The 22,516-nt window shown below is 35.3% G+C and overlaps 1 protein-coding gene across 3 annotated transcripts in view; it reads right to left on the bottom strand.

Annotated features, from left to right (window-relative positions):
- Window positions 1–2,183: 2,183 nt before the first annotated feature.
- Window positions 2,184–22,516, bottom strand: part of LOC108966772 (gelsolin-like) — a 36,257-nt gene continuing 15,924 nt past the window's right edge. For 2 of the 3 annotated variants that reach the window (XM_018929818.1, XM_018929827.1), the window contains exons 3-11: window positions 13,199–13,273; window positions 11,953–12,148; window positions 11,241–11,534; window positions 9,723–10,780; window positions 9,419–9,664; window positions 9,243–9,353; window positions 9,055–9,180; window positions 7,402–7,640; window positions 6,552–7,335 (exon numbers count right to left, since the gene is read on the bottom strand). In XM_018929818.1, coding sequence (XP_018785363.1) covers window positions 6,612–7,335; window positions 7,402–7,640; window positions 9,055–9,180; window positions 9,243–9,353; window positions 9,419–9,664; window positions 9,723–10,780; window positions 11,241–11,534; window positions 11,953–12,148; window positions 13,199–13,273 — 3,069 coding nt within the window. In that variant the 3' untranslated portion in view covers window positions 6,552–6,611. Of the gene's footprint in view, window positions 2,398–6,551; window positions 7,336–7,401; window positions 7,641–9,054; window positions 9,181–9,242; window positions 9,354–9,418; window positions 9,665–9,722; window positions 10,781–11,240; window positions 11,535–11,952; window positions 12,149–13,198; window positions 13,274–22,516 lie in introns of those variants that run through there. The other variant, XM_018929837.1, reaches the window with a different exon arrangement.

Here is a 22,516-nt window from a genome sequence, read left to right as displayed (position 1 = left end):
TACGGCTGCACTGGAGCTATAATACCCTTCAATGATCCATTGTTTACAGTATAAAAATGTTTCAAAAGAGATATTTATCTTGATTTTGGTTATTCACTCTGTATGGCTATAAGCTAGGGTCGTCCGATACCGACAGTTACGATAAATGAGCAGCTTCTTGGCAACAAAAGGACGTGTGCAAAATTCCTGAGCACTATCTCAATAACTAACGGACTAATTCAATAAATTTTGACCAGAGCTTGTAACGAAAAGAAAATCGGTAATGGAAAGGTCTTTGAACGAGATATTTAAATAATCTGCATATTGATTATATTTTTGTCATAAAGAAGGCTTAAAATTCCTTCGCGTTACATAGAGATCGTCATCCTACGTAAATACTTCCTTAAAGGTAGGCCTATTATTGGTCAGATTTTACTCTCTCTGCCTCCAAGTATGCGTACGACTTTATAGCAAGCCTCACGTTATATGGCTTACCTTCTATTGACCAGGATTTTTTAGTGGATAGTATATATTCCACATGTTCAGTTGTCCAAGCTTGTTTTCTAATGTTTTCCGTGCATTCCCATATCGGCACATAAAACTGGTATGGTTTGCATGGGCTTGAGGGTTGTGTCCTGAAACACATGCAGAACTATTCTTGCTTTTCCTATGTTGTACAGGTATTACTAGTGCCCAGAGAGCAACTGTGCTAAGTTTTCCTACTGTGTTACTTCTCTATATCTATTATCGATAAGTTTGGGCTGCACTCCTAATTACCTACCTACCATCTCTCTTTCCGATCACTTGTCCACCGATCTTGCCAGAGTTCAAGTGAATATTTCCCTCCCATTATCTGTGTATTTTTATTCTGGAGAGAAATAACACGGGTTATATCCTTCTTATTATCTTGTCTTCCTGCATAACCAGCGTTATTTATCTACTTTGCGAGTGGATCTGTTGGAATGGCGCCACTTATCACTAGCAGTTGCTATACGGATACAGTGCCGAACACTATTGTCACCCTCAGTGGTGACCGCGGTTACGTTTCAGATGATCCATTGGTTGAGTACAATTTTCGATGACTCGTTCGAACATTTCGCTTCGTAACTGGCCAATGACAAGCGTGGTGTTTTGCTACAAAGCTTATATCGAAGCAGGATTATCCGCATAGACTTCAGGCTTTACATATCTAGACAGAAAAAAGTCTAACAGTGTGATATCACACGATCTTGGTGGCCAATCGACCAACACAAATTGTGAAATTATCTGCTCACCGAAGTATTCTCTCTATAAATTCATTGATTGATGCGCTGTGTGCGAAGTGGCGTCGTCTTATTGAAACACTTGTTGACGTTGAATTTCAGGAATCAAATAGTTGGTTATTATGGTGTGTTAACGGTTGCCATTGCACCAAATCGTTGGGTTATCTGTATGAAATAGCAGCTCTTGAATACCTTCAGGTTGCTCTTCGTCCCAAATGCGGCAATTCTGCTTATTTACACACTCATTGAGCCAGAAATGGACTTTATCGCGATGTCGCTTGGGCAGATCGAACAGCTTCACTTCTTGCACAAGCTGTATTTTATCTCGACGAAAAATATGCCAAGTCGCTCGGACTTGCTGCGAATTTCACAGAATCAACTCTCCACGATCTTCGTGTACACTTCTTCTTCACGGCGTACTGGACTGGTCTATGGTCGAATACTAGCCAATAGTGAACGCTGGGTCACAAGTTGAGTGATGGTGTTTGCGAATAGTACGTTTAGTAGATTATGTTGACCATAAGTGGAGCAAAGCAAATTCTTTACAGAACTTGAGTTTTCGTAACATAAGTTCAACGATTTTTAAGCGCTGTTCAAGCGTAAGTCTCTCCAGTACAGAATGCCAAACAATAACATAATAACCTGGCACGACTCAGCCGCGATCTGTTAAAACAGGAAAATTGAAAAAAATTTCTCTGCTTGGATCACCCGTTGTTTGGTGTCTCATGAAACAAAATCTTAAATGAAGACTGGGAGTCTGGTTTCCAATGCAATGCAATTCGGATAAAATAATTTTAATTGTAAGTTTTGAAGTAATGCCCGCATATGTACAATTTTAAATTTCTTAAGCAATGATATACAGTAAAAAAAAAACAGTTACTTTTCCACAAAAATACATATTTTTACTTTAAAATTGTTTAAGTACATAAATATTTAGTTGAAATGCTAGCAGTATAAATTTCTTAATATAAATGTATATAGAAATATCTTTAAGTCAAAAAAGTACAAAATATCAAAGGACATCAGCGTATTTTCCATAGATAATCACGTTATATAACTGTATATATTTATATATATCTAATATGGAATTAGCAGCTTACAATGTTGCATTATGCTTCTTCACTGCCGCTTTGACATCATCATACGATATTATTGACTGTTGCAAGCGAAAAAAATATTGAAGAAAAATATATTATATAATTTCACAAAAATATTTGTATTAAGTTAACAGATTTATACAAATATGCATGCATAATATATAACGCTTTTTGCACGATACAATTAATTTAAATAACGCATACAAAAACAACAAAACAATGCAAATATTATGGAATATGATATCCTAACAGGCTGCCATGGGAAGAAATCACGAGCAAACAAAACAGAATAATGAAGATAAAAGCACAAATGAAGCGCACAACCACACTAAATATACATTCGTGTATTTATGAGATGAAAATGCTGAAATGCATTAATTTGGAAACGCGTAAATTTAAGCGTGAAATTGCGAATATTGCAGCGCAGTAAAAAGCAAGCGTTGTTAGATATTTAAGCAGACGCTCAGTTTTTTCAATTCTTTTCCCGAACTGTCGCCGACACTTTTTCTGTCGCTGCACTAGCTTGTATTTACCTTTTACTACACGGGTTCTCACACCTCAATAATCAACTATTTTTCCACGCTTTAGCATAATAAACGTGAATAATTTTCAGCGAATAATAGAAAAATTATTTGATAGTATTTTTATTATTTTTTATCTTTCGGTCGCTTAAAGTTATAACAACAATATTTGTCTAGCTACGTTTATTAAATATAATATAAAATGTATTTAACAAAAATTTCCAGTTTTTGTTTTTGCGCATGAAACATTAAATTTCTGTTACAATGACAACTTTTTAACAAAACGCTCATTTACAAAATGCCTACATTTTCAGTTTAATTTGTTGCATTCGTTAATTATTATGTAAAATTGCCTGGTTTATCTTTAAATCAAATTTGTGTACAAAAATAATTCAATTTATTTACGAATGCGTTTATGGCATTAAAATTTAATGCATCTGCATAAATATATAAGCAGCTCGCAAATGTTTTTTGGCAGCTAAAATTTATTCACTTAGTTGTAAATGTCACAATTTATCAGAGAATGACTTAACTAAGAAGTAAGTAAATAAAAATTGCGTTGAAAGCTATAATACTTTTCTGAAATTCAAGTCTTCTTTCCAAGAACTTGATTTTGATCAATCAATTTTTATGCCACAGCCTTGATCTGTACAATTTACGCCAAATTTGGTGCAGAAATCTCTTTAAGAAGTTTTCCATACAAGCACTTGCTTCCGATTGTTCAGTTTGTGTGACAGCTATATTCTATAGTAGCTCGAAAGGATTTTTTCAAAATTTCTGATCGATATATCAGAAATTGAGAAACTCGTTCGCATATGCACATACGCACAGATGGACATGTCTAAATCGACTCAGCTCGTGACAATGATCATTTTTATATGTGACCTGGTCTACGAAAAGGGAGCTAACGTGCGAAAACTAGTTTTCTGGGAAACAGCTGTTAAAGCATCTCATCTTCCATCCGAATCAACTAAAAAGTGAAAATTGATTTTTTGACACCTAAGCCCCCTTTCAGCGTTTAAAAAGTGTATACTCACTCAGTAAACGCACAGAAATTATCGTCTCGTTTGCTTCAAAATATCTCAAGGTGACGCAACGGTGTATATTAAGGGGTACTTTTTTTTAAATGCATCAGTGAAGGACCTTTTAACTCGAAGAAAAAAATGTCTTTTAAATTTTTTCTGTCTCCCATAACATACGTATGCAACGGGAGATCCAAGTAGAGGTACTTTTTTTAATAGCATTTTTTGATAGATCACTGTGAAGTGAAGAAAATAAAGCCGCAGTAGCTGGGAGTGTTCACGACGCTCAAAGAAAGTCGATTCGGTGCCGTTCGCGGCAACTCAGACTGACGTATGAAATGTCGAGATCTTAAATGGAAAGCGTACAAAATACAGCTTGTGTGAGGACTGAAGCCGCTCGACTTTCCCAAGGCACATCGCTTTGCTCTATAGGCTCTTGAAAATTTCCAAGAAGGTCCAACGTTTTTCGGCCAAATTTTATTCAGCGATACGGCCCATTTCTGGTATTGGCCCCTGGCCATTTGCTAAACAAGCAAAATTTCTACACTTGGAACGAAAAGCAACCTGAAGAGATTCAAGAACTGCAACTTCATTCGGGAAAAACAACTTGGTGTGCTTTATGAGCCAGTGAAAACATCAAAAATAATGCCGGTGAGAGCGTAAGCGTCAATGGCGACCATTATCGCATCATGATAACCGACTATTTGATGCCTGAAATTGAACCTCGTGATCTTGCCGAAATTTGCTTTCAACAAGACGGCGCAAATTCCTACACATTGCATCTATCAACGAATTTATTGAAAGAACACTTAGGTGATGCGATAATTCCATTTTGGACCGGTTGTTTGTACACCAATATCACACCGTTAAACTTTGTCCTATGGGAATATGTAAAATCTATACGGACAATTCCGCTTCGATTTAGGCCTTGGAGCAAGACATTACGCGTGTCATTCGCCAGTTACCAGTCGAAATGTTCGAAAGAGTCATCCAAAATTAGACTCAGTAGCTGGACCTTCCGAGATGTAGCCACACCCAATATTTGGAAGAGATAATTAAAAACAATAGATACCAAATTATAGACAGAGACCCGTAGAAGTTTGTTTGCGCAAAAGTTTTATCCAAATACTTCAAATACAATTTTGTAATTACAAAAAATTATCAAGAAAAAAGTTATGTTACAGTCTAATCACGTAAAAAAATTTATATGTTATAATATTACTCATACGACATGTACGACATGTTTACGCTACTCTCACAGTTAAACACAAATTGATTAACCTATTATAAAATCATGCTCACTATTCGAAGCAAGCATTTTATTTTTCTTAATGAGTTCAATAAAATCATGAAAAATTAAAAATAGCAATGTATCGACTAGCATTGTTTTATAGAATATTATTGTAATAATATTATTTACAAATATACTTGCCTGATAGCTTTGTAATGTATAGTACATGCCATTATATGCGTAAAATAAGGTATAATAATAACAACTTACCTGTAACCACAATTTTATTTGAGGAAATTGGTTTGCACATATTTAGTAGCGATGGAATTTAAAGGCACAGCTTTAAAAGCAAATGTTTGACTATATGGCGCATTCTATAACAATTGGGTGTAGAGAAAAATATAAACGGAAACTCGCTAAAAATCACTCCATCGCAAACCATAAGGAGAGTTTTGGGGGTATGGATTACTTCATTCCATTTCTATTTATTTTAAATAAAATTTTCAAATAGACGGCAACTCTAGACAAATCTAGTTTTTGTTTTAGTTTTTTTTTTACGTTATTATATTATTATATTTTCATGTTTTAGTATTCTTTATTCAATTAAATTATTAAAAAGGGTTGCCACCAACTACAATAATAAAAAAGAAACCAGGTGATAACCCTCTTCAAATAATATTATAGTTTCTATTGCAAGCTATTTTTATCCCTTCATTTCCTTATCATTATAATCTTTTTTTTTACTTTCAATTCTCAAACATATGGCAACCTTTTAAAAAATTTGTTTTGAATTTTCTTAGTCATAAGTTTGTTAAGTCAGTTTCATCATTATATTGCTAGCGTGACGAAATTTTGTTGCGTAACTACATTTCGTTGCGCACTTTCATTTCGAAAATTTAAAACAAAATAGCTGAACTCTTCACAGAACAGAAAACTATTATTTATTAAAAAAAAGTCAAGTCTTTTAACTACTCTTTCTGTTATAACAAAAATTATTCTCATATACGTCGAACTGGAATGCGCCATATAAGCACACACGCATATGCATCAGCAGTTTAACGCACTAGCTCCTGTACACTTAGTCTACACATACTTTATTTAATACTTTCTCTATGCTTATTTTGAAGACCATACACATATACTTACGTGTTCATGTTTATGTGTAGTAAACAAAGTATTATTTGCGTAAATTTAGAAGCAAAACAAGCGAAGGAGATTAATAATGCCAACACTCATGTTAATAGCTTCATAAATTTACAAGCACTTACACTTAAACATAAATAGTGCCAAAGAAGTAAAAACTAAAATGCTCAAAAGCAAAAAAGAGAAGCGAAAAGAGAGCATAAAGTCACCCTCTTTAATAACTGTAAACAAATACTTGCGGTATTTGGTAATTAACTCTAAAATACCGGTTCTAAATATTTCACAATACTTAATTATTATTTTTCTAACTTTTATTATTACTCATTTTCTTATAATCCTATATAATCATCAAAGATCTAAATATCTACTCCTTCAAGTTCCCTGACTTCTGGCAAAATTTCTGTGCGTCGCATTCTCCAACGTTTACGCTCATCGAGTGACACAACATCAACACCATCACTATCCGCTTCCTCATCCTGTGCCGTACCCGAATGCTTACCTGAAACTAATCTTCTCTTCACAGCGTAATTTGTCTCCACAATTAATTTCAGCTTATTATTAGGCTCTGTGGAGGGGTAAAGTAACGCCGCAGTCGATACAGTCATACCCAACAACATTTTCTTTAATAAATTGGTATTAGAGAGCGTCGCCAACTTCTCGGCATATTGCAGGTTATGTTTAAATTTCAATTTGGTTGTGAGTAGAAGCCCTAAATAACCGATTTGCGCTTTAGCTTCGACCAACATATTGCCCTGTTTGATACGCTCTTGCTCGACTTTCTTTATACGCGACTTCAACACGGCGTCGGTTTTGTTTTCGCCCAGCTGTAGACCAATTGAACTCAGCCAATCTTGTATTAACACCACTTCGGCATTGCTGGCGCTGGCAACATCCGTTAAATGTCTCTTGATCACCGCTAGCGCAATATCATCGGCAGCGCCAACTATTTTCGCCACTCTCGGGTTTTGCTGTCGTGCGATGGCTTCGCATATGGCGCTCCAGTGAGTCTGATTGTGCATCGCGGCTTCTATGCCTTGAAGATCTTCAACGGCGTCTGGGAAACCTTTCACGTTGCCAAGACTATGTGGTTCGGTTATATTAATTATTGTAAATAATTTTTGTGACGCATTCATTCAAAATATGTACCTTGCATTTTTCTCATTTTGTTGTAAGGCAGCTATTATTTGCTCCCAGTCTGCTTTATTATAGGCGTTTTTCACATCTAATGTCACAACACGATAGTATTCTTGAAAGCCATTTCTAATCCTTTTGCCTTCAATGGATTTCTCCGACATACTCTCTACGACGTCGGTGGGAAGTGGGCTTACGTGATTTCTTGAACTGTCTAAGGTTTCTTTACTCTCATTCCTTTCTTCGTTTTCGTCCTATCTCACATGTATATGTATAGTTGTTAGTTTGTATTAGTGTTCAACATGAAAGTACGCAAATGGTACTCAATAAAAACAATAAATATGATATAACTGAACATTAAGGATAATATATACAATATGGAGTACAGATATTCAACTTTCAGGACACACTAACCTATAATCTCAGTATTTGTCACCTAATTTAGTCTAACAAAAGAGGACATATCGAGTAAACTTCTTCATCAAATATCAAAGCCGTTTTCCCAACAACTTGCATCGAGGTTTCACTACGTCTTCTTCTTTTTTTCGAAAGCATTTAACTCTTGTGGAGTTATCTGAGCCATGCAAATGTTACTTTAAGCCTTTGATTGACCTAGTCTTGATATAATGCTTTTCTGGTGGCTAACTATTGAGGAGTAAGTAAAGAAGGCACAGGTTACCTTGATTTATGGTGTATTCATGTTGATATTGCCTTTCAAGTACATCCCGAAAAACTTGAATCATTTCGTAGCAGAGGATTCACCTAATGAGCTCTTCTTTGCTCACATACCAACGGAGGATACGTGGACAGTTAGAAGTCGCTGCAGAAGAGGCGCAATGAGCTTTCTCACGGATAGGCCAAAGCTAGAAGGGAAGGCTGAATTGCGAAATTTCTCTTTATTTAGCTTTAAGCTACCATACTAGTTTATTGCTTTTCAGGTTTTCTAAGCATAGTCGATATTTCTTCCCAAATCAACCCAAATTTCATCTTTAATCGGCATGTCACCACTTTTGAAGTCATTTCTAGGCATTAATAGTTGCTTGCGAAATTACCACCAATATTTTGGATACTCGATACTCTATATTCCAGAAAAAACTCTAATATTGTTCTCTTAAATATTTCTCAATCGAACAAACTTTCTAATGGAATTTCAATTTCGAAAGAATGAATGTAGCACAGCTTAGATAAAGTCATATTATAATTAGCTGAAGGGTGAATGTGAATATATTACTGAAGATGAAGTCTCAGCTGTGGACCTAAAGGACCCTAAACATAGATATTTAATCAGGAAATTGGCAATGAATGAAAAAAACTGGTCTAAGCTTTATTGAGCTTATATAACATGTTGACAGAAGTAATCACGATTTTTACAGTAATCAGAACAAGTATTTATCATAAATTCCAAGCAAAAAACCAATATAAAGTAAATATTTTCAAACAATTGGCAGCATTTGCAACTAAAAAATCATTCGCAAGACTGAAATGGAAGCTTTATAATACTTACGTTTGTGAATTCCCAAATCTCAGTACTTTCAAATGTAAACTATTTAAAATATTTAGAATAAATACAAAGCCGAAATACATATAATTTACAAAAACAATAACAACAGCACAAAGCCAATTAATAAAGCAGCCTTAAAATAAGCACATTCATTCAAGTCCACTGACCTTCCAGTAGTCATTGTCCCAGGAGGGAAACATGCGTGTAAATACGCGCGGCTCATTGCCTTGAACAATACGAATTACGCTGACAGTGTCGACAGTACGATCGGTAGGCTCTTGTTTGATGTATTTCTAGAGAACAAAAAGCAGTGGTAAATAGTGCTAAAAAAAATCGTGATTGCTTTGTAAGTTACCCGTGCCATTTGCAAAATTTTGGCATTTTCCTCTACAGATGCGCCGGAGCCAACCCACATGTAGATTTCATCACCGGCATCCAACAACATCACATCATCAACATCGAGATCCTGGAAAAAAATTATATTATATTACAGAACTTTTGCGTTAGCCAAACATCACTTGGATTACTCACCGACTGCTCGAATTCGCGGACCTCCTCCACCTTAGTACGCCAGGCCACCAATTGACAGTGGAACAGACGTGGTTCCAGCAATGGAGCACCCAAATCGTTAACGCTGCGGTCATACTCACCCTCACCATGCAATTCTTCCCAGAATTCCGAGGGTTCAGAACCTTCTTCAATCACCTCCGTCTTGCCATGTGGCCAGTAGTGAGCAAAACGCTCATTTGCAGAAGATTTTTCAAAATCGGAAGCACCCTTTTGAATGTAGCGTATTACTCATTTGTATAACACACATTCAATATAACAAACTCACCTGACCAATCCATATGTAGACTTTATGATCGAGCGTTATTAGCGCAAAGACATCACCAGAGGCTAATGATGAGGCGTCACAGTTCACTTCGGTCGCATGTACATCGGTCGCGTCGGTACCACGTACCCGGAAGAGTTGTGCACTCTTCGGCTCCTCGGTGAATGGCGTAATCAGTTTACCCTTGAAGATTTTCAAGAAATGGCGTGGTTCATGACTTTGGCCTGTACGCACCAATATGGCATTCTCCTCCTGTGCCATAGCCAAACCGTCATTGAAGGAGCGCTCCTTCACGGCATCACTAGCTCTAGCACCTTCCCACACATAAATAAGTTTGCCAGACTCACCACTCTTAGCGCTATACTTGTAGGTAATAATGTAGGCATATTGACCGATCAGCGGTGTGGTACCTTCGAAGTCAACAATACTGCGCACCACATCATCTGCCGATTCTGAGCTGAACTTGATAATATGTTCGATATCGCGTTCGCCAAAGTCGGGCATAAAAGCAATTGCGCGTCCACCACTCTTCTTCAGATTCTGCACAACTATATCCACATCCTCAGGTTCCTCATAATCGGAGTCGTCTGTGCTGTAACCCAATGCGGTGCGTACCAAACGCTTATGATATACGCCTTGATCATGCCAAGTGGAAAAGTATTGTTTGAAGGGCGCTGGTTCGCCATCCTCCACGACACGATGTACCTGTGTCCAGGTTGGATACGAATTAGTCTCTAAAAAATGCTCAGCTGCTTTCAATGCACTGGTCTTTTCCTTTTGCGTGGAATTACGTCCAACCCAAACATAAATGCCGGAGTCGGTGTCAAGTATGAAACTGTCATCCGTATTAAGCATTTCTTGTCGTAGTGGCTTTTCGGATATCTTTTCAATTTCCAAAGACCCGCTAGCATCACTAACTTTATACAGTGTAACTGCTTTGATATCGGCCGTCTCGAAAGCGCCATCCTCTTCGTCTGTGCTCTCATCTGGTACTTCGTCAGCCGAACCCGAACCGAGTGTAGTGAAGAAATGTTCCTTCGCAAAATCAGAGGAGAAGTTGTCTACATGCGAAAAAATTTAAGTAATATAGGGTATAATTTGAGATGGGTTTGAGAGCGAAGTCTTGCCAACTTATATATATTTTTATAATTTTTTGCATCTTAAATGCATCTTAGTGCTATTCTACTTAAAGTCCTACTAACACCTGAACTAACAAATATACATGTAACACGAAGCTTCCTTTTCATTTAAAAAAGATTATAACCAGTAGGTAAATTAGGTTATGTTAATCTGGTAGCCACGCTTAGACCAGTTTTGGTCCTCTGCGATACCAGATGGAGTTAATCGATAAGTATAATAATATTCCAACAAAAAGGTTTCCAGACAGCCCTGAAATGGACAACACTGCAATCTTCCTTACTTAAACTTCGCTGTTCTTCATGAGACGTATTGCTTACCAACTTACAAATTACTGACGCACTAAGTTGTCTTTGACTTGTACGATAATTTTCGACTACTCACCAATAATATTCACCTTCGAACGTCCATGATGGTCTTGATCACGTATTTCATTTGCAGCGTAAATAGCTTTCAGGCGCTCCAAACGCTTCGCCTGCTCGCCCACATAGACGAGTATCTCTTCACCGGCATCCAAAATGAAACAATCGCCGCGATTCATCGACGTTATAGACAACGCCACCTGACGCACCCGCACATTGCGTTTACCCTTCACCTGGAAGAGACGCTTCTCGCCAGCAGCATTCACATCGACATGCTCGAAACCGGTAGCCACTCCGCCCTTCTCGTAGCGCACACCTACAAGCAATAATGCAAATTAATTAGACACGTCAATGGACTGAGCGCAACCCTTGCAGAGTCTGCTTGGGCACTCCCGCCACACACGACCATTAGCACGGAGGTGCGAACTGTGCGAGCGCTGTTGCCAATACTTCGTACATGGGTGTAGATGAATGGTGAAAAGTGCAATTTCGTAGAGTTTTTAATGCAACGCAATTTATATTTGCATTGAGTCGATGCTGAAAGCTGCCATTAACTGCCGTGGCAACTGGTCACCTGCCAACAGCTCACCGCTAACGGCCAAGAGCTCACAGCTGCGCAACGCATCCACCCACTAACCAACAACTGCAAACGCATGGCGCTGCGGAAGTTCGCGGGTGCCTCATTTGGTCGCGTGAAACTTTTTAATGCGTAATTTTCGCAAACGACAACTTACCATTTTTAAAGTAGCTGAGGAACAATTGTGATTCATGATCTTGAACTTCGCGATGCTGCACCGGTGCGCCATCCAGTTGGTCGTCCAGTTGCACGGTGCAAATGGCCGCTGCGCCCGCCTCGTCGGTGGTCGTCTCAGCGCCTAGCCAAAAGTGAATGTCCCACGAAAGTTTTTGGCTCTTCGGGTCTTCGGTCGTCTAAAGTGGGCGGCAGGTGTAAGGAGTTATGCGAAAATGAGTGTCAGTGGGAACAACAATAACGAACGTGTTTATAGTTAGTATGCAATGTGGTGTTTGGCAAATGCAAGAAAAATGACACCACCAAAGCATCGCTTCTTTGGTGAGCGTGTGCCTCGCTTACTTTGCTCGTGATTCTAAGACAAATTCTCACAAAACAAATTCAAAGTTTTTCTATTTTCTAAAGTGAAAAAGTATGTTCTTTGCGCCACCGACTTTGCGCCGGTGAGGAACACATATACTTTTATAATATTTCATGGCTTTTCTACGCTCTTCCATATGGCAGCAGCATGCATTTGCTCGGCAGGTCGGTCTCTAAGGTGTAAAGTCGTAAGTAAATTGTGCAAAATGAGTTTCCAATTGGAAAATGCAAGTTGGGTGCAACAATTTTGACATTACCGCAAATGAGCAAAGAAATACTGGCGATTCCTGAGAAACTAACTGCGCGCTTGCATTAGTTAAAGAGGGAGAGTCATGCCTGAAAATGCAATTCATTTAAGTTCAGTTGGTTTGAAATTTAATTTAAAGAGAGGAACAACTAATGCCGAAAAGCTTTTATAATTGAGCATAAGTTTGACAGGTTTTTGTTGTGAAAATGCAAATTTTTGACAAACTATTTATGAAAGCTCTAGTTTTGTATCCTGAAAGCTAATAGTATTATAATTATTATTCCATTTGCGGAATATTTCGGAATATTCTGCGGAAAAACGGAAACTTGGTCGGTACTGATATTTTAGACAAATTGAATTTAATATAGAAGCACATTTTATGGAAAGTTAAATTCATTTTATGCTCTTCTATTAAACAAGAGATGCCAGATGTAATCAATTTATTTCAGATCAAGTTAAAGAACTTATTATTTAAATGAAAGCCTTCCTTATTCAAAACTTGGCGAACGATGATTCGAACACTGGACTTACTACAACAAGCGTTTATAACCCTTTAGTGAGATATCCACATCTTCTTTTGTATTAAATGTATATAAATTTGTATGAAACTATTATAACTCACCTTTAAAATAATGTACGAATCTCCTTCGTAGAATTTTCCATAATATTTGGCTGGATACGGTACGGGCTCAAAATCCTGGAAATACAAAGAAAATGTAATACATAAAAATATCCATAATAATATTAACAAATATTTAAACAAGAAAAAAAGACAACTATTTATATTCTAAATCGATCTGACATATATATATGTTCGGAGATCTTAGCGGTGCCCGGGCCAAAAATATACATATGTCAAATTTCATGAAAATATCTCGTCAAATTGAAAAGTCTTTTGATTTTGATTTATATAGGTATGCTTATATGGCTGCTTAACACTAGAAAGACGGGAGCTTATTTATTCAAAATGACTTGCTTAGGCAATCTAGTGTTAAAGCATATAAGTGGTCCGATCTGACAATTTTTTTTTTTTTTTTTTTTTTTTTTTTTTTTTTTTTTTTNNAAAATGGTAGAATTTTTATAGAAACCAACAACAACCCACGTCAAATTTCATGAGAATATCTCATCACACGTGAATCCAAACATTTTGTTTTTTTAGCAACTACATTCTACTATAGAATCGATATACTGTATTGATGATTTTTAAAAATAATCAATGACGATCAACATATCTCCAAAATGGATGGATCTATCAAAGCGGCAGTCGGCAATTTTTTGGATGTTGCTTGTCAAATAAAATTCCGATTGCGGAAATAGATGCTGTAGAAGTGCAGGAGAAGATCAAAACATTGGCAAAAAAATGTCACTAGGTTATAACAGAATTAATGCATTTGCACATTAAGCGCTACCCGAAAACGTAATCAGCATGATTGTCAAGCTTTTTAACGAAATGCTTAGACTTTGTCATTTCCCAACCCAATGGAAATGTGCTGAGGTTAGTTTAATTCTTAAACCCGGAAACCTAAACATCTGATTAATTATTTTCGACTGTCTTACCAAATTTAACATTAGTATCAATACCGAAAAGTCCGTACAAGTAGTATATGTATAACCTCAAATACAAAAATTGTCCCCAAGTGGCTTTATGTGGTCTGTTGTTACCAACATGCAAATGCGCAAAATATTTTAAGAATACAATTGATAAGATGCGGCCTTGAAAAAATCACATAAAATTAAAAAGAAATCAGCTAAGATTAAAGTTGGCGCAGCTATACTGGCTCTTTAGGAATGGATCCCGCCTTAGTGTGAATAATAAATTGCTAATTTATGAGGCATAAGGCTTTGAAAATAATTCAAGCTTTTCAAAATAAAGTTCAGCGCACCATAGTGGCAGCTGCTTTCTACGTGGTACGTTGTCCTCCACCGGGATCTAAAGTTGTCAAAAGCATTGGTTGAACTGATCACGGAAATTTTCATACGTCCGTTTTAGCCATACTTGTCATGTAAAGATCGAAGGAATAAGATTTGTGGTAATATTTTTAAGCCACTCTGAGGCGTATATTTTTTCACAAGTATGGACTTTTGTCTGGGAAGCGTCTGTTCATCCATAGAATACAGTATAAGTCACAGATTATGAATTAATTTTTGTAATTTCTTATAATTTCTTTTATTAATTTATTAACTGAAAAGACAAAATATGCATTATTTCTAAGCTGCAAGTGGATATAATCACTTAAAGTTTAAGAAATCATATTCAAATAACCTTAAATACTAACAATATTACACAAATGAATAAATCAAAAATTAAAACAACAGAAATATTAATTTCACAAAATAGTAAAGTAAGCGCTCTTCAAGGGCTTAACATTTAAAAATACCTAAAGCATAAATGTCAGGTAATCAGTTAACACACTTCAATGGCTGTCTGTATAATTAATTATTATGCTGATGATTCGAGTGTCTGTAAAACCCGTCTCTCTTTATAAAAAGCGCTATATTTAAGCACAAACACAAGCAAAGTATATGCATGTACATTTGTATACATATATGTAATGACATGCTTTATATGTGTATGCGTAGCAGCATATATCCTATTTATTCCACATAATTTGCGAATGGCATACGGCTTATAAAACAATTTAAATGTATTTGCTCATCACAGCGCTGCTGGCGAAAAAATGGACAAGCTCAGACACGCATACACTCACCAAATGTGTGCAAAATCACACCGTTAAAGATATTAATTTGTTGTGCAGAAATTTATTTTGCATAAACAGCTTTTAATGTGTTTACATTCACATTTTTCCAATTCGCATAAAAACTTAAATTGAAAAAAGTAAATTAAATTTAAAATTAAATTTGCAGTGTTGTGATTTAATGCCAGCAGTTAGTAATGTTGAATAACTATTTGAAAATTGAAAATGATAAATCTACTATTGAAATTAAAACGATAAATCATTCAAAGCACTTATTTTGCGTGTGAATAAGCAGTGGTTTTTTTTATCTCTCAATATTTAGTGAGATGTTTGTGGTGATTAAAATATTATGGCGCATAATTCAAGCGTATTACTTGATTACTTAGTTCTTTAAATTTTTTCAAATACATGATTAAAGCAAAGCATGGATTTTCATTCAATTTGTCCTTTCATACAAATTATTACAATGGTGTGAAAAAAGGTTTAAAGTTTTAAATTGTATATGGAATTATATATTGGGACAAAAATGCATCCGGAAATTGTTATTAAATTCCCAGAGTAAATGATAAAAAACTATTTTGCTAGATTAGTAGGACTGACCTTAATTACCAAGTCAAATATGAGTATGAGAAGTGGCGAAATAAGTTTTTGTGTTACTCAAACGCTACTGAATTTTATAAACTTAAGATCTTGGTAATTGGAAAGTCAATAAACCACACTGCTTTAAAAACTTTCAGTGCCTCAGCGAGTACAAAAGCTCAAAATCAAACTGGATGCCGTGGGTTATTTTCAAAGAATAATTATCCGAATCATTCGTTTTTTAATTTAATTAATTTTTTTTTTTTACTTTAATTTAAAAGCATTTTTAAGGGATAAAAACTTGCCAATTAAAGGTCTTTTCCTAATTGTTAATACTCTCTCACATTTTTATGAAGCTATATGATCTATTTCAACTACCAGTAGAAGATGGGAAAAATTTGGCAATATTTATGTAATCAAACGTTACTCCCCTCATTCAACCAATAGATTATAATACAATACAAATCATAAAGGTGCACTGCAGCTGTCTAGCTAATACTAGATACTCGTGATGCTAGTGACGATATTACACAAAATTACGAATCCTACGAAGACCTTTTTCAGAGGCACCGGAAATGAATGAATGAAGAAGTTGAAACTTTCAACAAATCGGTTCAGTGGGCTACTCATGAAAGTGTCAATAAACTGATTTAAATGTACTGTGACTGTTAAGGGAGAAAACTGTATGTCAATTATTAGAAAAATGAAAAGAAGGAAAAAAGTTAACTGTCTTTTTAAGCAACAGTTTTCTCAAACTTATAATTCCTATTATGTCTCTTAATGAATACATATACTAAACAACAATAAAATGTCTGTTTAAATGTTTAAAAATATATTACATTATACGTTTTGGGTATCCGTAAACGTGAACATCTCTCAAATGGGAACTGTCTTAGTTTTAATTAATTCATATTTTCGAGCATGCGCTGTAATACTGATTTTATATAAGATATTTCATTAGTACTCCCATTTCTGGTTCTGGTTAGCATTTTAATTTTACTGCAAATAAAGATAATTTTAAATCTATTTTCCGGACCGAAATAAGCTTAAAATTGTGTCATTGACTGCTCAAGGGCGAAGGAGTTAAATGTAAGGCGGCTAATTCTTAAGCAATTACAAGAAAATCGTTTCCTACGGCTACACCGAAGCTATTATAGCAAAAATGGGTATAAAAAACGTTCATCATGATTCTGGTCGGTCAGTTTATATGGCAGTTATATGCTATAGTCGACTGATCTATATAGAATAGTCGAAGATTGTAGCAATACTTTGGATAATAACATTAGCCAAATTCCTTGACGATATCTTTTGTTAAATATAAAAGTTGTCCATACAAGGACTTGAGTTTAATCGGTTAATTTCTAGGGTAGCTATATGTTATAGTTACCCAATTTAAATCATTTATTCAAAGTTTGTGGATAATAATGCATGCCAGGTTTCGTAAACATATCCCATCAAACACAAAACTGTTCTTATCAAGGCCTTTGGCTTGATCAGCAGACAGCTCCGATATCGCAAACTTTCATATCACTATCTCAGGATAAACATTTATATAAAATTTCCATCACATCACTTATATAAATACGTTATATGGTCTTCGACGTTTCTTTTTGAGTGTTACAAACATCGTGTCAAACTTTAAATCCCTTCAGCGTATTCTATTTTAAATACAAATACCATTCTAACAATTCAATGTCTCATATATACATCAGTATGTCTACGAGTGATGCTACAATAATAAATATATTATACTTGTATGAACAAACTATAAAGCTGTAAACCACTGTAGGTTTTATTTAATTTAAATTGCTAATAATTTAATAAAAACTTTAAAGCTTTAATTTATCCAAAGAAAAAATGCCGGAGGTAGGAAAATGTATTACTTAAAGCCCAAATTAAAGTATACAATTGGGTAATAACATAATCTACGCAAAAGCAAATGTAAACGATATCATTTAACGGCGTTTGGCAGTGAGGTGAAAAAAAAGTATTTCACACATGAAAAATGTAAACTTAATACACAACAATTTAATGTATAGCATTGAAGTATTGAATTAAATATTGCAGTATTAAAGTTTGCTAAACGAAAAGGAATGAAATCATAACATCGAAACGTTTCACTTTAAGGCATACCACAATCTACTCAAGACTCCATAAACTCCAATGGCAATGTTCAAACTTGAGGTAAAGAAAGAACTAAATGTGAACAATAAAGTAATAAGCAATGGTGCTCCTTTTGGCTTAAGGGAATTTATACATTATGAGTATATTAATAGAAGAAATGGAAACTAACTCTCTGGTGACAGCAAGGTGACTCTCGCGAATGATTCCTTTCGGTACGTCAATTGAAACATCGATTTTAGATGGAAATATCATAGGTAAAATAAAAGATGATGAAAGGTTCATGCAATAGCGAGAAGTAGCATATAAATGGAGGGTAATAAAAGTACAACACTTGTCTAGAATCTTGTTCTGCTTACAGCAAAAGATGCTCAAAAATTCCCAAAAACCAATTCTCTAGCAAAAGCATTATGTATGAGTAGAAATTGAATTTGCTATTTAGCGTAAACTTAAAGCCACCACATCAGTCCCTAATTGAATGCATTCAATTTGGAAATCAATAAGTTCAGTGAGCTTTGTGCCGATTTCACAATAATTTCACTCTGCTCAACAGGAATTCACAGGCACGTAACTATATACATACATATAGCTACAATCGTCCGACGCTTATTATCGCAAACAACATATAGTATGGATGTGAATGCAACAAATGTGCACGGCGTTGTTGCAACATGCAATCTGCCACTGCAATCCGTGTGGCTTCCGCATTTAAATTTCACATGAAAAATAAACGAAATTTGCGCTTAAAGCTGGTTATTTGTTTAATTAAAAACAACACTTGAAATTGCTGGTGGACACCATTGTCCGAGCTGACACGCCAACAGTTTTTCATGTTCATGCGCGAGCATGCCAGCCAGTTGCCAAGGAAGGAAGCTACCAAGCGACTTCACTTGCTCCACATCCGCTGCCAAGGCGGATAATTCGGTTTTTGCTTCACCATTTAAATTGTATTTCATTTCAACTGCTTCATTTTACTTTTTTTTTATTAATTTTTTGTTTTCGTTTTTGTTGTTGCTGATTTTTCTCATTCAATAAAAATTAAAAGTAATGTATTACGCAATTATAGGCATTTGTGACAATGTTAGTAGCGTGTAAAGGGTGTATTAAGTATGCCATCAGGTTTGTAAAACCAAGAAAATCATAGACCTCAGAGGCCCTAGAGAGTTTATATGTATATATGATAAACATGAAGAGCTGAATCTATTTAGCCAGGTCCGTTGGTATATAATTCTTCAGCTTTTGAAATATCACTCTGAAATTTTGCACAGATTCTTTTCTCCCCATTAAGCTGTTCATTTGTCTGAATTACCGATATCGGAGTATTATAGCATATAGTTGCCGTACAAGCTGAACGTTCGAAATCAAGTGCTTCTATGGAAAGCTTTTTCATTTTCTTGCTGAAATTTAGCATGGGTTATTGCCCAAGACAATGGTGTAATCTCTGAAGAAATTATCCAGATCGGAGCTTATAACTACCATGCAAATTAGCCAATTAAAATCAAGATCTCGTAGGGAATCTTTTGTTATTTTTGAAGGCTATTATAGATTCGGTGCAATCGAAGTAAACGTTTTGGTTTACTTGAATATTTTTTCGATGACTTCTTATATAACTTTTGTTCCCAGTAGCATTTTAGAGATTTTGGAAAATTAACGAGAATATAATCCTCCAGATATAATTTGAATATTATGATAAAAAATATTAATTTTTTTATTTATTATTTTACTTATGGTTAATAGTTTTTTTCCTTCTTTCCTTTTGAAACACCCATTTTGTCCGCCAAACCTTAAGCGCGAGTCGATATATCAACAAAAGCATTGGCCTTTGTCCATAGATTCATTGCAAGCATACTCGTATCGATTTGAATAAATTTTTCACACACAACTTCAAGAATGAACCGTAACCACTATCTACAAGTATAGGTAGAAACAAATAAAGGTTCCTCGAGAGCAAAGTAAAAAAATCGATTTTCGATAACTCCACAAAAGAACACAACCACACGTTCAACTTTAAAAACATTTTATCTGTTTAAGCAGTTCTTAATTCGCCCACATCCTAACCTGAAACCCAGTAGAGTGCTCACATTTCTGATAATATAATTATTTCCATATCAGTGCTGTCAAATCAGTTAATTCATTAAAACATTTTACTGTCAAATGAGCTCAAAAATTGACACCTACAAATATGATTTTAAATAATAAATAAAATGCAAAAAATCAATAAAATGCAATAAAAACTTAATAAAATGCAACAAAAATTCAATAAGAAAGCAACCAATACAATAAAAAGGCGAATTCCGCTGTGCAACGTGCAACAATTGCAATTTACTTCTTTTATTTAACTTCGTGATAATTTTTTGTTTGCAAGCATATTATGCGAGCACATCTACATATACCGCGAACGCCTGAAAATCGCCGTTATTTACGCAATCATACACGCACTTGGTTGCCTGCCACGCTACTCATGCCGAAGTTGCAACAACTGCACTGCGCATTGAGTTAATATTCGCGTTTTTAATTAAGGAGTCCGGCTGTTTACTTGTTTATAAGCTGCAAGTACAAACCACATATACATATATTCACATATATGCACTCAGTATGTGTGTGAGTGTATGGGCGATAGGTAGTTATCCTTGCAAATGACTTATCCGCCACTGACTTGTCATAGCGCCGCATAAGTAGCAGCAACAACAATACACTGCTGTACCGGGTTGCAAGCAGCTTGTTGCATGTTGTAGATTCGCATGCAAGTCCTGCTTTTGCACTGCTATACATGTACGTTGCATGCTGCTTGCACTTTTCCTTCGTCTTCTTCGTTTTGCGCTTTATTGCCCAACAGGGTCATTATGTGTGGTTAATTGTTGGCTGTCACTTATTAAATTCGCATATGAAAAGTACGCATCGTTAATGTGCATTTTAATGCAAGTGCACGTGTGTGTGTGCGTGTATGTAAACTCTTGGACAAGTAAACTCTTGTACACCGCATGTAAAACGGGACTTTGCAGGTTTCTTTTGCATGCGTGTGTGTGTTCTTAACTGAAAGAATTTCATATGAAACGAAATTCATTTAAAAATCCTTAAACTTAAAGTTTAATCAATTTTTTTGTATTATATTTTGGAAAATGGTAAAACTTGAATAAATTAATCCACTGAAGAGAGTTAGATCAAAAAGTGGAATGTATTCTAAATAGTATCTGGTTAATAAGTGTAACCTCGTATCGCATATCTGGCTGAAGTGCAGCAGGACAGCAGTGGAAAGTGTTGCCAGAAGCAAGCAACTTCACTTCTACTGGGTGCCAGGCCACAAAGACATCGGGGGCGATGAAATCGTGGACCAGATTGTCAAGAAACGAAACGTGATCAACACTTTGAGACCCATGCATTTTGTAGACGACAATCTGAGCAGAAGCATGGCCAGATTAACTGATCATATATACCGACAATAGCTTACTAAGTCCATCTGAAAATTAAGTAACAACAGCCTTAACATAGTATCGATTTGGATTTTTGCTGTTAACAGCCATTTTATCGAAGTCGCAAACCAATTTTTGCTGAACAAAAATGAAACTTTTTTTCTATTGAAAAACACTTTGCACCATTTTCAGGGAATATAATTTCTATAACAGAAAAACTTTGGGAACCAAAAACATGCATTTATAAATGCTTTCAATCAAAATATTTATGTTGAGATTTTTTCGCAAACCTTTACTACACGTGCTCGTGCATGAAACGGTTTCTTTTCCCGAAGACAATGACTTTGTAATTACAAATTAAATAAAGCTATTAAAATTATAAATGAAAAATTACGTTTTAACAATGCCATTCTTTATACCTGATATAAACAAGGTAGAACAACGAAATGCAATGACGTCAACTCAAAATGTGTCTTTGAAGTTAGTTAAAAAAATACATAAAAATTTCAAAACGGAAAAATATGACTTTCTACGAAGATCAATTAAACATGCCTATATATTGTCAATATATATATGTTCGTGTTTATGTACACATGCAATATAGCAATTTTGCAAGTGTGTCATGAAATGTTTGTTTGGACAAGCGGCAACACTTTGATACTGTTATTTACTCACTAACCAATGGATCCATGTATGTATATGGAAGTGCAGATTTTGTTGAAATTTTCGCAAATGCATATATACACCAAACATGCATCTACAATATATGTACATGTAATATTTACAAAAAAATGAAATTTTTATGTTTGTCAATAAACATTTAATTTTCTTTTGAAAAGGCTCACATTCTCAACAGCCATTTCTCGCTTATTGAGTGTGTTGCACTAGAATTTTTCAACAACAGTATATGCATATTGATATTTATAAGTATATATGTATACACATATTTGCATATGTACAATCATCTATATACATATATATAAAAAATAAAGTATGTCTGTATGTTCCGGGTAGGCTACGAAACGGCTGAACCAATTTCAATGAAACTTTAAGGAAATTTTTGACTTTAGATTGATCTGACGAGCAATCCTGTAAAGTTTGGTGACGATCGGAGCACTTTTTTTTTTTTTTTTT

Source organism: Bactrocera latifrons, unplaced genomic scaffold, assembly GCF_001853355.1.
Source record: "Bactrocera latifrons isolate USDA-ARS-PBARC rearing strain unplaced genomic scaffold, ASM185335v1 scaffold_10, whole genome shotgun sequence".
Taxonomy (NCBI): Eukaryota; Metazoa; Arthropoda; class Insecta; order Diptera; family Tephritidae; genus Bactrocera; species Bactrocera latifrons.
The sequence above is the reverse complement of the archived record's forward strand: the minus strand, read 5'-3'. Positions and strand labels throughout refer to the sequence as shown.